This window comes from Leptidea sinapis, chromosome 18, assembly GCF_905404315.1.
Source record: "Leptidea sinapis chromosome 18, ilLepSina1.1, whole genome shotgun sequence".
In the NCBI taxonomy this organism is placed as follows: Eukaryota; Metazoa; Arthropoda; class Insecta; order Lepidoptera; family Pieridae; genus Leptidea; species Leptidea sinapis.
Window position 1 is genome coordinate 80,013 of NC_066282.1, and position 17,022 is coordinate 97,034.

Below are 17,022 nucleotides of genomic sequence, written 5' to 3' on the forward strand. Positions count from 1 at the left end.
CCTCTAGATGGCCTACAATGGTCACACGAGAACATACCAAGGAATTACAGAGTAAATACTGGACGGAAGTGAGAGGGTGTAGACCAGCAAAAGAGGCCCTACTCCAAGTAGACTTCAGGCTCTCTCGCAAGCTACTAAAACTCCCACGCCAAAGATTACGTAAATTAACCTATGTTATAACGGGCCATGGCCCTTTTAACAAACATCTGTTTAGTATAGGTGTCACCGACAGCCCGCTGTGCAGAGCCTGCATGGAGGCAGAAGAGACGGCCGCACACATCATTCTAGAGTGTAGGAGTGTGGCCACTTACCGGGCCAAACACCTGGGGTCACCGAGGACTCTCCCCGAGGTCATGGGTGACATCAGAGGTTTGATTAACTACCTTGAGGAGCTGGGATGGCAAGATTAGCTGCCCACCTCACCACGCAAAATAGGCGCGCCATAGTCATCGAGTTGCGGATAGTAGCCCGTGATAACCTATAACCTATATCGTTGGATTCGTTTTGAAACGGCGATCTCAACGATATATAGCACTTAACTGATTAATTTACACACAGTGAAGTAAAAACATATAATATTTACTTCAAATTAAAAATTCTCACGGCCGTATATGTGGTCCGATTTTGAATTTAAAAGCACTCACGTGTCTACCAGAGCCTGGTGCACCTCACAAACACTAAAAACAGGGGGGTTACCGCGACTCCCAGCGAGTAAACCACACCCAAACTATGTGTCACTATCACTTCAGATGTCGAGGTCGATAAATAATTTACCGAACGCTCGAAAGAAAAACTAATTACACCACTGTAAAAAGGCGCGTCTTTTGATAAATAGCAAGTATATATACACAAGCTATATACACACCAATAGCCGTCGTGAACGCGGAGCGAAGTGAAAACGATGTTGCCACTACGACCGCACAACGACTTTAACCTAACCTAACCTAACCTAACCTAACCTAACCGTCTTGACCAAACTACCGTGTCGACAACGTATTGCTCCTTGTTAAAAAATAAAATCAGTGGTAAAAAGTGATCGTATCGTTGTGAAAATTGCTACAGTGTCTCATTAGTGCTCAATACACCAGGATTAGTGTTGGTGAATGTTTTGTGCAGCGCGCTCCGAAGATACGGGCCCTGGACTTTGTGTCAACTGCCCCGAATTGTAGCTGCAGCAATCAAGAAACGCTACACTAATTCCTGTAGCGCTGATTGAGACCTGCCTATCGCTCCAAGTTTGGTAAAAATCAGACGTCGGATTGCGGAGATATTGAGGGATAAAGGTGCATTCCATAACCTCAACGGCTTTGTATGGGAGAAGGAAGCACGCGACACCACGCGGTCTGGAAAATTTTAGACAGCCCGTGCAACATTGACATCTGACAGGCGTCACCCTGAAACTCCGCACCACTGATACACCAACCAGTGAAAATATAGATCCGACAAACGGAACAAGGCAGTCGTCTAAATACACCGCGACAAACACCTGAGGCCTGAGGTATACCCTATAACGTATAATCCTGCACCCTTACTTACCATTAACGCCCTGGTTATCTCCATGTACTAACCCACCTAATCTCCCCCCCCACCCCCCTTTTTTTTCTAACAAAACTAATTATACCTAATCATCACCCCATAACCCCCGAGTATTTCATAATCGGCGTAACGGACAGTCCTAAGTACAGAGGTTGTCTGACCGAAGACGAAACGGTCGCTCACGTAATCCTGGAATGTGCGGGGGTGGCCAACCAACGGGCAAAAACCTTAACCAATACGAGGTCGCTCCAAGAAGTCTGTGAACACCCCAGGAATGTTCTGAACTTCTGGAAGGAGCTGGGCTGGTTGGAGTAACCGGCCATTACTGCACGCAAAATGGACCCATGCTAGTGGTTTAATTGCGGAAACAGGAGCCCCTATACCATACCATACCATACCATACCATAGGATCAAGGCCTGCTCCAGGCAGGTTCCGACGATGCAACCGCATCGCCTAAACCTGCCTCCAGAGGTCAGGAACCTACTCACACAGAAGCACAGAGCCACTAGACTTTACGATAGGTATCTGTCGGTCGAGAATAGGCGCCACCTGCGCTACCTACAGCGGGTGGTACGGGAACGTATTGCGGAACTCCGCGGCGAACATTGGGACCGCTTGCTCGGCAACCTTAAGCCATCACATGTGGCTTTCTGGAAGCTGCCTCGCGCGTTCAAACAGGAGCCGCCCACTGTCATGCCTCCTTTGGACAGACCGGGACTGCAGCCGGCGCTCGATGACGATGAGAAGGCTGAATGCCTCGCCGATAGCCTCGAGAGTCAGTGCTCTCCAAATGCAGCAGCCGACCCGACACACGTTGAGGAAGTTGATCGTGAAGTTGAACGTTGCTCCGCTCTGAGCCCTTCAGGCGATGTAATAAACCTCTTACGAAGAGGTGAAGCTTATCATTAAGGAGCTTCACTCCAAGAAGGCCCCGGGGCCCGACACTATAAACAATAGGGTTCTTAAAATCCTACCCTCGACTCTTATTACTTTATTGGTTACCATATTTAATATTCTATTGTCTAATAGCGCGTTCCCCGAACAATGGAAGGATTCCATTACCAAACCCAATAAACCTAAAGCTAATCCGAGTAGCTATAGGCCTATTAGCTTAATTAACTCGATCGGGAAACTTTACGAAAGAATAATCCTCGCGCGTCTTAATTATTACATCGCGGAGCTCAACCTGATACCCGACATACAGTTCGGATTCAGAACCGCTCACTCGTGCCCCAGCAGGCTCAACGACTCACCGAGTACATTCTCGTACGGCGTCAACTTCACGCTACCACGGCAGCCGTCTTTTTCGATGTCGCGAAGGCCTTCGACAAGGTATGGCACAACGGCTTAGTATTCAAGCTGTATCAACTGGGAGTGCCAGACAGGCTCGTGCGCATCATACGAGCCTACCTTACTGACCGCTCCTTCCGATATCGAGTCGAGGGCACCCTATCCTCACCCAGACCCATCAGGTCTGACGATACGGCAGTCTACTTTGGCTCCGCTCTATTGAACCGCTCAACCTTGAGCAGGAACATTAAAGTGCTTCAAGCCGCCGTCGATGAACTAGACAACTGGTTCAGAAAATGGCGGATTGAAATGAACCCCACCAAGAGTGCAGCGGTACTCTTCGGTAACACGAATAGCATCCGCGCTAAAAAACCATCGACCGACGTCATTAAATTGTATGAAACACCCATACCGTGGGTGAAGGATTACAAATACTTAGGAGTCACGTTCAACAGCAATATGAACTTCAAGAAACATATTGATACGGTATGCAATAGATCCCGATTTGTCCTCAGTCGCCTTTATCCACTTGTGTGTGGGCGAAGCAAACTTCCGCTCAAACACAAAGTGACGCTGTACAAAACCATCGTACGGCCCATACTGTCATACGCAAGCGTCGTTTTCACGCACACCCGACCGAGCTACTTACGTCGTTTGCAAGTAGTTCAAAATAAATTCACGCGCATGGCAACCGGAGCCCCGTGGTTCATCCGAAACGTTGACCTTCACCGCGACCTAGAGCTTCCAACGATAGCTCAACACTTTAAAGAGATCTCGCGACGCTTCTTTGACAAGGCGCCTAACCATCCCAACATCTTGGTTAGGAAGGCATGCGGGTACACCCCCGTTCACCATAGTCTCAACCCAATAAGACGTCCCAGACACGTAACGGTAGACCCGGATGACGACATCACCATCGCGAACGCAACACCCACACAAACACCGACACAGACACGCACACACCGCCTTCGCAGGCGTAGGCGCGGTCAACCACCGCAAACCACTGGCACTCGTCGCTCTGACGGTGGCCAGCGGCCCGCACCCTAGATACACCACACATTGTTTTGATACCCGACGAGACGTTAGTCTTCGTCCTGTAATCGCTTCACTACACTCGCTCACACATGGACTGACTGACGGACTGACATACACCACTTACACAATCACAAACACACTCCACAAACAGACACAAACACAAACATACATGCACACAAACATTTACACTACGTACATACATACAAACACACATACATACAATCATAAACACATACATACACACTTACATACATTACACAAAACATCAGCACACTCGCCGGCGAGTGTGTTCTCATCACCTTTTCATCTTTCATCTTCATTTCATCTTCATTTTCATTCTCTCTCTTTCCCACAAGCACACAGCCGGTCTGAGGTTCGAGTCTCCTTAGGAGACGCCCCGCGACTGGTGTTTATTTATTATTTATTTATCTATTTGGAAACAAATACAGATACATCCTTAAACATAAAGTAGATAAAGTAAAAATAGAAATATGGACACAAGGATGTCTCCTCAAACAGTTTCACTAAGTACACTTAATATTTGAATTTACACTTACATTACACTTAGTTGCAGACAACCAGTTGATAAATAAATCTAACATAATGCATGGTAGACATTAATTATGTTGCTCAGTCTTTACGGCCTCCACGGCCCACGTCCTACTTCGCTATGAAAGCCAGGGCTGCTAACAGCACAGAGGAGGTTTTAGTTGGTATGGGGTGTCCGCTTACGCGGACACTCGAGTCCGACATATTACGCCCCGTTCCGGGGAGTAAATACGTAACCGTATTTCCTCCTCTCAAAAAAAAATGATTTGTAAGGGGTAGGGATGTTGTGTGTTTTTTGGTTTGCGGTTTTCATTTTGAATCACAACTACTTGGCTCATATGTGGCTACAGGTAGGCAGTGTGGTTCAGCTGCTGTGTTTTATAATGATTGCTAATCTAAAATATCTACCACTCATATAATATTTGTTTGGGTTGGATAGCAATAGGGCGTATTCATAATAGAATTATATTATTATATTAGAGTTGGCCTACAAAAGCCACCTTGAGCAAATTGAAAATGAAATAAGGGACAGTCCTCGTAAATTCTGGCATTTTATCACCACACTGCGTTCCAAAGGAGGTTTTGAGCCTATAGTCACATATCAGGTAGAACCCTTCTCTGGAGTAGCAGCTGCGGAAGCCTTTGCAAGCTTTTTTGCTATCGTTTTCTCGCCAAAGTAGCAAACTTAAACTCGGATCTTGTGGTAAGTGAAGATATTAGCTGCAATAGTAATTATGTGAACATCTTAAGATTCACTCCTTCGGATATCTTTTATGGTATCAACAAACTTAAGTCTACTAGTTCTATAGGACCAGATAACATCCCATCAGTGATTTTAAAACAGACCAAAAAAATTATATGTGAGCCACTATATTACATATTGAATTTAGCTCTAAGAACAGGCATTTATCCTCCTCAATAGAAAATATCAAGAGTCACTCCAATTCCTAAATCATCTGGCAAGTCTGCAGTTGAACAAAACCGGCCAATAGCTATTCTTTCGTCTCCTGCAAAAGTTTTCGAAAATGTATTGCATAGATTAATTTACTCACAAGTAGGAAAATATCTTACAAATGTCCAGCACGGATTCAGAGCAAAACGATCGGTTAACACAAATCTTTTGAGTATGTACTTTATTTTGATTTCAAAAAAGCTTTCGACTATGTCAATAATGACATTTTACTGAAGAAGCTTAGTAACATTGGTTTTGCACCAGGGCTTTTAAAATCCTAGCAGACAACACGCGCGACAGGCAGCAGTTCGTTAGGTTGGGTATTTATGAATCCGCACCTTACCACACACGCTCGGGAGTAAGTCAGGGTTCGATACTCGGTCCTTTGCCGTTTCTTCTTATGGTGAACGACTTACCGACAGTACTTGGGCTTGCACAGTGTCTCCTTTACACAAACAATCTTAAATTATACACTGAAGTTCGATCAGAAGCTGACTGCATGGCGATCTAGGAGGATGTTCTTGCGATACATGAATGGAGTACAGCAAACGACATGGAATTTAACATATCCAAATGTAACATAATGAGCTTTGGACGTCTGAGATACCCGATTTTATTTTACTACACAATTGGGAACACTACACTTACCAGAACTTTAATAATGAGAGATCATATAACAACCATTGCAAAGGAATCTTTTCAGCGGTTGGGTTTTGTCTTGAGAAATGCACGCAATTTTAAAACAGAATGTATCTTTCGCCTTCTATATAGTGCGCTAGTTCGTAGTAAATTAGAAGCAAGCTCATGTGCTTGGATCCCCATTATTCCACCTATGACAGGCTACTTGAAAAGGCCCAAAAAACTTTTCTCAGGTTTGTGTACAAACATAACTTTGGATACTACCCATTCATGTATCCTACAGCATTCCTCCTGAGCTGCCTTAGTCACAACTCGCTTAAGACCAGGAGAGCAAATGATCAATTAGTCACGGGTATGCAAAATAATCCGAGGTCTGATTGATGCTCCGCATTTACATGGTCAGCTGGCCAGGTTCTATACCCCAGACAACTATTGCGGATCCCGGAAGCACAGTCTCCTTGTCGTCCCTTTCTGGCGGACAGTTGCACGGGCCAGCTCCCCCGTTCCACGCACCCTCACTGCCCTCAATGCGCTGCTGGAAGCTTTTCCTGACTTTGACTTATTTGCGGATGTAAAGAAGTCTTGAATGTTTGCCTGAGGTTCAGTGAGACACTTTGACTAAATTTACGATGTTACAAATAGGATTTATTATTGTTATTATCATTTTATTATTATTTTTCCGCTATTATTATTGTACGGTACTTGCTGATTTTTATTAGGAATCATGAGGGTAGTTGTACGTGCTCCAATATCCGATGACACAAGTCGCGCTTGGGTTGACAAGCGGACAGAGACAATTGATCTTTGCTCGGGCGTCTAGTCATCATCAAGTCTAGTGTTGACGTTCAATACTAGTGCCTACATATAAAACTTGGCAAGCTTGCGATCGCCAGTGACGTTCACCTGGAACACCAGAGTCAGGACCGTTGGAGCTGCTGCGCCGCCGCCACCTGAGTGACGTGGGAGTGTTCAAAGGTTAGTGGATTGCATTTACTTCTTTCCTCATGATTCTTGGTTGATTGCAAGTGCCTACATAAATTCATTTATTTAAAGAGCCAAAACCGGCGATTATAGAAAACCTTAATACAGTCCCAGATATTATTCCTGAGCCCGAACATTGGCCTTCGGAGCCGGATATTGGCCTACGTAGTCGGATTTTGGTCATTTCATTCTTATAGGTCCTTCGAATACTTTGATTTAATTTTAATATTACTATTTAATCGGTCTAGTTACAGATAAATCTTAATTCTTTTGTTACAAGTACATACTTTAGTCTACCTACACATACGTAATTCATTTCGTTGATAAACTTACTTATTTGTAACATTAATACTTAGCAAAATCCTTAATAATTAATACTTATACTAAATAATATTAACTTGGTACCTACGTAATATTGTAACTGCGTCGCTTAAAATGGCGACCCGCAGGAAAGTTGAAGTCGAAGGAGACGAACAAGATATTCGTCACAGAGTTTGTACTCATAATGCAGTTAAGCAAAGACTATTCTCTCAGGTTCAAAAACTATACGATACTTCTTTGAAAATATGTTCGAATCCTGAATCTGTAGACATCGACATGTTTTTACTTCATGCCTCTGAAATTAATTCTATTCGCGAGAAATATGAAAAGGTTACAATTAATATATTTGAACTCGAAGTTTTGTTAAATCCTAAAATACAGTTTAATTCTAGTGAATTAGATAGTTTTGATGATTTATTCTTCCAAATCAAAAGTTGTGTTAAAAACCTTGACTTAAAAACAGAAAATAACTCGTCAGATAATTCATCTAAAACCGAAATAAATAGTCGTCCTAGGTTACCTAAACTTGAGTTAATCTCCTTTGACGGAAACATAGAAAACTTCACAAACTTTTATGAGACATTTTGCTCCTTAGTTCATAACCAAAAAGGCATATCAAACATTGATAAGTTTCACTATTTGTTGTCATGTGTTAAGGGTTCTGCCCTCAGTGTTATTAAAAGTGTACCGATTACATCATCGAACTATGATGTGGTATGGAAAGCCCTACTTGATAAGTACCAAGATCAACGTATGCTGGCTAGTAAATACCTTGATAAAATGTTAACTTTTCCACCCATTTTAAAAGAATCTCCTTTAAGTCTAAATAATTTTATTGAAATCTTTGAAAATTCCTACAAGGCAATTTGTTCACTTAATATACCTAACCTTCATAGTTACGTCATCTGCCATATTGCGTTAAAATCACTTGATCAAAATACTCGCAAATTATTTGAGCAAAGCATTGATCAAACAACAATTCCTTGTTATGAAAACTTAATATCCTTTGTGCAAAATCATGTTAAAGTATTGGAACATTCACAAACGTATACTTCAAATATAATTATACAAAATAATGGCACACAACGTAACAAACAACATTTGAATTTAAACGCTAATAATAATAAAAACTTAACTTCACGTAAAAATTATACTCAAACAACGAACAACAAAAACAAATTGAATAATTATGCATGTCTTCACTGTAACGAAAATCATATGATTTTTAGGTGTACAAAGCTTCGTAAACTGACACCAACACAGCGTATTAGCCGTGCTAATACTTTAGGGATTTGTCATAATTGTTTAAAACTAAATCATACAGCTGATGAGTGCCGCAGCGAGTTTCGATGTTACACTTGCGGACAAACGCACCATGCTCTGTTACATGTCGACTATAACAGCAGTGCACCCGCGGCCGCCGGCCGGCACCCTCTCCCTGCGCCGCCCGTGCCTGTTGACGCGTCAATCATGCACTCGCGAAATGACAACTGCCACTCATCGTTATCAGATAGCAAACAATATTCCGTTATATTAGGTACGGCTATAGTTAACGTTGTTGATGTTTTCGGTAAGGAGCAGCCGTGTCGTGTGTTAATCGACTCAGGCGCACAATCTAACTTTATTACTATAAATTGTTTAGAACGGTTAGGTTTAAGACGTTATAAATGTCCTTACAATATTTATGGCTTATCGGGTGAAAATGTAAAAACGTATGGTATGACGACATGTACACTAAAACCTAGGTATAACTGTGATCCGGTATTCACAATAGATGCCGTAATCCTTTCAAAAATAACTTCTGATTTACCCACTTCTAATATTTCAGAAAATATTGTTAAAAAATATAATAATTTAGTTTTAGCGGATCCTTTCTTTTACAGACGTTCTGTAATTGATATTATTATATCGGGAGACGTTTTTCCACACATTTATGATGGAAATCGAATCGTATTCGGTCCCTCCCTTCCGTGTGCGTTGAGTAGCGTATTCGAGTACGTAATTACAGGGAGACTTGAAGTACCGTGTGCTTCAAATAATTTAAGCGTTTCTATGACTTCAAACTTAGTGTCGTACACTAAGGACGATGACGTCATCGATACTTGTCTTCGGCGATTCTGGGAGATTGAAGCCTCACCGTGTGAGGTACCTCCAGATCCCCTAGAACAAGAAGCGGAAAATATATATTCATCGCGTACGTATCGCGACGCAACTGGCAGGTACGTGTGCCCGCTGTTGCTGCGTGAGCGCCGCGCGCCGCTGGGAGACTCCCGCGCCGCCGCCGAGCGCCGCCTGCTGCAGCTGGAGCGCCGCCTCGCCCGGGACGATGGTCTCCGCGACCAGTACGTAGCCTTCATGCGCGAGTACCAGCAGCTGGGTCACATGGAGCCTTACACCGGGGACGAGCCCAGTCAATACCTTATTCCGCATCATCCAGTGGTTCGCACCGCCAGCACAACTACACCGGTTCGACTCGTTTTCGATGGCTCAGCTCAAACTTCGAATGGAGTTTCGTTAAATGACAACCTTTTAATCGGCAAAAAATTACAGCAAGATCTTTTAAAAATAATAATCAATTTTAGACTTTATGACATTTGTTTTACGGCTGATATTACAAAAATGTACAGATGCGTTCTAACAGACCCCTCTGAGCGTAAATACCAACACATTTTATGGAGGGAGTCACCTAATGAGCCCATACAAATATTTGAATTAAAAACAAATACATACGGTTTACGTAGTGCACCGTTCATAGCTGTGCGTACGTTACGTCAGCTGGCACACGACGAGGCGAAGCGACACCCGCGAGCAGCGAGCTTGCTGCTGCACGGGTTTTACGTCGACGATCTTCTGGGATCTACACCCACGCTGCAAGACGCTTGCACGTTGCAAGATGACGTTATCGACATATTGCAGCGCGGTGGGTTCACACTCCGGAAGTGGGCGAGCAACTCACCTGAGCTTCTCGCTCGGGTTGGAGTTGACCAGTGCGCGTCAATAAACTTTGATGAGGATTCTGCGTCTTCTTTAAAAATCCTTGGATTAAAGTGGGATCCAAAAGACGATTGTTTCTCGTTTCAATATAATTTAAAAGATAATATTTTCACTAAACGTTCAGTATTAAAATTATTAGCAAGCATTTTTGACCCTGTAGGTTTTCTAGCACCGTGTGTTTTCTTGGCTAAATGCCTCCTGCAGGATATATGGAAACTTAGCAAAGGCTGGGATGAACCCCTGCCGTCTGATCTTTGTGAGAGATGGAAAACGTTTATTTCATCTTTGTCAACCTTGTCTGAGCTCCGCATTGAGCGTCATTTATTAATAACGGACTTTTCTGACGTTCAGATAGTTGCGTTTTGTGATGCCTCGACGCGCGGATATGCGGCTTGTCTTTACGTTCGTAGCGTAGACAAGAATAACGCTGTTAAAACTAGGCTGCTCACTTGTAAAACTAAGGTAGCTCCAATTAAACCTCTTTCAATCCCACGATTAGAGTTTAAGGGAAAATGTGTTTTATTATCAAAATTAATATTATTTTTAAAACAAAACCATAACAATTTTAATTACAAAATCATAGCTCTGACAGACTCTAGTGTCGTACTTGCATGGTTGCAACCGCCACCTTACAAATTAAAAACGTTTGTTAGCAATCGTGTTGCCCAAATAATCGAAGCAGTGCCGTCAAACTGTTGGTATCACGTTAGTAGCGACGAGAATGTGGCGGACGTGTGCTCGCGCGGCACAGCACCCGCGGCGCTCCTCGCCGACCAACAGCTCTGGCTGCATGGACCAGAATGGCTCACGAGAGACTTTCAACAGTGGCCGATTACCACATTTTATGTTAGGGACGACACTGATATTTTAGAGTTAAAATCAAATACGGAGAGTTTTAATTTGTTGACTAATAAAGAACCGTCGGATCATGAATTGTTTTTAAAATTTTCAACTTTTAATAAATTGCAGCGCGTCACCGCTTGGTGCTTGCGATTCATTAACAACTCACGTAATAAAAATTGTGATAGATATTTTAAAACTTTGACAACTATTGAATTAAATTCTGCACATAACCTTATAATTAAATTAACTCAAAAACAATTTTATTCCAACGAAATTAATTCACTTAAAAATAATACGTTAATAATTCAAACCTTGAAAAGTTTATCTCCGTTCTTGGACGAAGCAGGGTTCCTCAGGGTGGGGGGTAGAATCTCACAGGCAAGTCTACCTTTTAGTCGTAAACATCCCTTGCTTTTACCTAAACGTAGTCACATTACAACTTTGATTATTGAACATTTCCATCGTAATTATTTACATGTAGGGCCTCGTACGTTACAAGGTATAATTAGTCAGAGGTACTGGATCGTATCCGCTCGTAGTGTCATACGCTCCGTTCTCTCACGTTGCGTCACGTGCTTCAAGTGTAGTCCACGGTTGGCTCAGCCGAGTATGGGGACGTTATCTAAGCCTCGGTTAGAACCCAATAAGGTTTTTCATCACGTTGGTGTTGACCTTGGTGGACCCTTTAACGTAAAAGAGCACAAGAGGCGTAACGCTAAGTTATACAAAGTATATCTTTGTTTGTTCGTCTGCTTTTCCACAAAAGCAGTTCACCTTGACGTCCTCACTGATCTGTCATCGGATTGCTTCTTAGCCTGTCTAGATAGGTTTACCGCTCGTCGTGGCTTGTGCTCAAGTTTATACTCAGATTGCGGTACAAATTTTGTAGCAGCAAACAAGCACTTACAAGACGTCGTTAAATTTCTTAGTAATAACGGAGTAAAAACTTCTATTTCTGATGGCTGTTCAGCTCGAGGTATTACATGGAAGTTCAACCCTCCAAGCGCCCCCAGTATGGGAGGTCTTTGGGACGCCGGCATAAAGTCGGCGAAATATCATTTATTGCGTGTCGCAGGTGACAAGTCCCTCACGTTTGAGGAATTGTCAACACTTTTTTGTAAAGTTGAAGCCGTGATGAATTCACGACCGCTTTGCTCTCTTTCAGATAACCCAAACGAGTTTGAAGTTTTAACTGATGGACATTTTTTGATTGGCCAGAGCCTGCTCGCAGTGCCTGAGCACAATTTACAGGACGTTCCTATTAATTTATTGTCTAGGTGGCAATATATTCAAAAATGTTCACAATCATTTTGGAAACTTTGGTCACATGATTACTTACACACATTACAACAACGGTCAAAATGGCATGTATCCCCACCTAATTTGAAGGTTGGTGACCTTGTTTTAATTAAATCGGATTTAACTCGCCCTTTGCAATGGCCATTAGGTAGAGTCATTGAAACGTTTCCTGGTCCTGACGGCGACGTTCGCGTAGTCAGTGTCCGGACAGTTAATCGTTGTTTTAAGCGGCCAGTTAATAAGTTATGTCCGTTACCATTTCGTCATTAAATATTTAAAACTTAACATTTGTAATGTTAGGTATTGTTGTTACATAAATAGGTTAAGTTTATTTGGTATCCATAGTCATAATTTACTTTTTATAATTCTTATTATCTTACTTATTACATAAGTTTTTTTTATACTTTTTTTATATAGAGTTAGATGACTCTAATTTTATTAAATACATAAATAAATACTTTAATTTTCCTTTACCTGGAAATCATTACAATGATTTCGGTGGGGGGTATGTACGGTACTTGCTGATTTTTATTAGGAATCATGAGGGTAGTTGTACGTGCTCCAATATCCGATGACACAAGTCGCGCTTGGGTTGACAAGCGGACAGAGACAATTGATCTTTGCTCGGGCGTGGTCGATAGCACTACCTATGTAAACCGTGTTTACCCTGAGTAACCAGTGATCATCAAGTCTAGTGTTGACGTTCAATCCTAGTGCCTACATATAAAACTTGGCAAGCTTGCGATCGCCAGTGACGTTCACCTGGAACACCAGAGTCAGGACCGTTGGAGCTGCTGCGCCGCCGCCACCTGAGTGACGTGGGAGTGTTCAAAGGTTAGTGGATTGCATTTACTTCTTTCCTCATGATTCTTGGTTGATTGCAAGTGCCTACATAAATTCATTTATTTAAAGAGCCAAAACCGGCGATTATAGAAAACCTTAATACAGTCCCAGATATTATTCCTGAGCCCGAACAATTATTAAGAATTGTTTCATTTAACTAATCCATTATGCTATTTTTAAGACGACGATTGACAACGGTTGAGACGACTTTGATTCGTGTTTGTATCAACATATTATCTGTATATTTAAATTGTTCCTATTACTTTTGACATTGTTTAAATTTCATTTTTAATTGGATTTTATGTAATATTTTGAATTTTATTTGTAAACAATATTATATTCTGTGTTAATAATTGTAATCGGTTATAGGCCGTTCTTGTTCACAATAAATAAATAAATAAAATAAATTTTGGTGCCCTTTACAAAGATGATCGCTTACAACTATAATTAATTAAATCTGGTCTCTTATGACACACTGCCCTGGGTTATACAAAATAATAATATGATCTCTCTAATATTAATCCAATTCATAATTTTGAAATACTGATTGATGTAAAATAAATAAAAATTTTCTTGCATGATTTTATTTTAACTCAGAATCGCTGTTTTACTAATTGTGTAGAATTCACTGATAGTTAGGAAAGTGAGAGTTGTGCCTTGTGATGGGTATTTTTAATCAGGTTTTTTTTGCTCATTAATCACGTGGTACTTAGATTCCCACTTACTACACTTTCGATAAGTGCTGGGTACGATTTTAGTTTTTTTTATTTAACAATTGTATTTTATATCATGCCTGATTTAGGTAGGTTTCAATTAAATGTTTATAAAGAAGCATCTTGAATTTTCATAAAACCCAACATGCTTCTTCTCCTGGTGAGGGGGATGATGTAACAAGAGTTCTTATCCGCATATAAGAACTCGTTGTTCTATGGTTGGCCGTCAAGCTAGAGAATAGATTATTCTTTTATAATTTAAATTATTGACGCGGATGAGAAGTCAATCGAATAATAAAGAGATTATGAAGTAAAGTAAGAACGGTTGGCCTTTGGCCTAATATTTAATATAAAATAAACAGTAATATAATTATGAGTGTGAGTACATACACACGCGCTACAGTATGTACAGATCAAGAATATAGACTTTCTAAATAATTTGTCATAGTTCCGCTTAAGTTGATGTGTTATAATAATTGTTTTAATTGATTGACTGTTGTTATTAATTTAACTTTCTAAAAGTTCAAGTGAAATGTTTAAATCAATTTTTATTTCTTCGCTAATTGTTAAGAGCTTGTTTACGAGAAGAGAAGTAACAGCCGATATGGCGCTTGTGCGCTACGTTGTCCCTCCTCGGGGTCAAAGTATGTTGTCTAAACAGACTGTTTTCTTTTTCTTTTTTTTTTTGTATTCTGTTGAATATTTCTAACTAAATTTTGATCTTTATTTTCTTTGGAAATTTTATAATTTAGGGATTTTAATTTAATAATTAATTTTACGATACTTCGGTGGAACAGTTTGACTTGTATTTTCTTTTATATAGATATATATGTTTTTTTCTGCTTTTGTATTATTTTGTGTTTACTAGTTTTTATTTGTTTTTATCTAACATGAGTAACTCTTTTTTTACTTGTATTATTATATGTGACTTGTTTTTGTTATTAATAAAGTTTCCATTAATTCATTGATATTAATATTTATAATTTATTTTAAGAAACTTAGTTTTTTATTTCTTAGATTTAGCATTTATTATGTAGGTAAGTATGTATTTAAAATATTTTTAAACTTTAATATAAATTTACAGACGTTAATAAATCGTTAAAGTTTATATCCGTCTTTCAAGTTATATAATTCTTCAATATATCCTGAGTATAAGATTCAGTCGGCGTGTTTCTAATGCTATTCCGAACATTTTTGATTCTGTCAGACTTTCTTTATTTATATTTTTTTCTATACAGTGACAAACACCCGTCACATCGACTGACAGCACAAACATTTAAGCCCTACTTGGAGAACAAGAAGAGTAAAATTAAAAATTGTCTTCATAATATTATTTAATAAATTAAGAGATACAGCTATCTTACACATTAACACCCCGCCGTCCCCGCCGTTCCTACCGTCACGTGGGTACACTTGCGCCCAATCTGAACGCTTGCACGTGTAGCGGCCCGCGGCTCCTGTTGGTGAGTCTCCAGCCCCCCAGCGGGTACGCCCGGGTGCTGAACACCGCCTCCCCCTCGCCGCAGAACAGTTCCAGGCTGCTGGCGTCCAGGAACAGCCGCCAGGTGGCGCCACGCGCGGGACGCCAGCTGGCGCGGCGCTCGTCTCCGCCGCGCTCCACCACCACGTGCTGGGAGCGCGCCTCCCACCTCAGCCTCACTGCGTCACCTCCGTCGACACCTTCCAGCAACAACTCAATGTCTTCACTGAGGTCACCGAGGACGATCAACTCCGTAGCTCTCGGAAGCTCGGTCTCTTCATCCGAATGTAACTCTCCATCCATCAGAAATTCCTCTCTCAACTGAACTATTTCCTCGACCGGTCTCATGATGATCCGGTTATCTCTAAGCTCCAACTGCCTCACGATGGTGAGAGCTCCGGCCCAGCCGTCGTCAGCCTCGGGGTGCGGAACCTCCCACATGCTAAACCAGGCCACCAGATATCGCTCGCCCTCGTGTTCCAGGGTTTGGGTCGCATAGAAGTCATGGCCATAGTCGATTTCTTGAAAATCCACTTCTTGTATAAACTCGTATGTAGTATAATTGAAGGTTCCGATAATGTACCCGGTCTGATACGTGTTCTTGAACCGATCTCCTTTCGCTTCCAGTCCTTGAGGAGACATCAACAGTACAAATTTACCATCTAGCTCGAAAAAGTCAGGACACTCCCACATGTAGCCCATGTCTCCGTTCGATTCACCGAGAACTGTCAAGAACTCCCACTCCTTCAGGTCTTTAGACTTGTACAGAAGCACTCTCCCCCTTTCGTCTGACGTTTTGCTTCCAACTATTAGGTACCAATAATCTCCATGTTTCCAAACCTTGGGGTCACGAAAGTCTGGCGATCCGTTGGGCGCCGCTGGAAGTACGGGATTGCCTTTATATTTATGAAAATTGACCCCATCGTCACTGAAAGCTAGATACTGGCCTTCACGGTAGAACGGTTCCTGTGCTATGGTCTCGCGCCCCGTGTAGATCAGAGTCAAGACACCATCGTCATCCACGGCACTGCCGGAGAAGCACATTTCATTCTCCGGAATCAACGCGGTGGGAAGTTCTTCCCAGTGAACTAAATCAGAGCTAATCGAGTGCCCCCAGTGCATAGGTCCCCACACGCTGTCGTACGGGTAGAACTGATAAAACATATGAAACTGTCCGTTGTAGTACGAGAAGCCATTGGGGTCGTTCATCCAGCCGACGGGCGGCATCAGGTGGTAGTGCAGCCGGAACCGAGGCTCCAGCTCGGAGCGCGCGCCGGCGATGTACGCGGCGAGGGCGTCCCCAGCGGCCGGGGGCTGGTCCTTCACCGACCGCGCCGCGACCGCGACCAGACAGCACATTACAGCGACCGCGATCTTACGTAGCGTCGAGGCCTTCATCTCATTAGTGGAATGTTAGATCATCAGGAGCCCCCTCGCGTCTTATATTTATATACAAAGTCGGATCCTATCTGCCGGTACAATCTCGAGTGGTTTGTTTATGCGTTGGCAAGTTGATATCAGCTAAGCGCGCACGTCACCGAACTGA

At 42.1% G+C, this 17,022-nt stretch overlaps 1 protein-coding gene across 1 annotated transcript; it reads right to left on the reverse strand.

The window, feature by feature from the left end:
* Positions 1–15,312: 15,312 nt before the first annotated feature.
* Positions 15,313–16,971, reverse strand: LOC126969632 (sucrose-6-phosphate hydrolase-like). The gene has a single exon (XM_050815191.1). It carries the CDS (start codon positions 16,872–16,874, stop codon positions 15,396–15,398), a length of 1,479 nt encoding a protein of 492 aa, XP_050671148.1. The 5' UTR covers positions 16,875–16,971; the 3' UTR covers positions 15,313–15,395.
* Between the last annotated feature and the right edge of the window lie 51 nt (positions 16,972–17,022).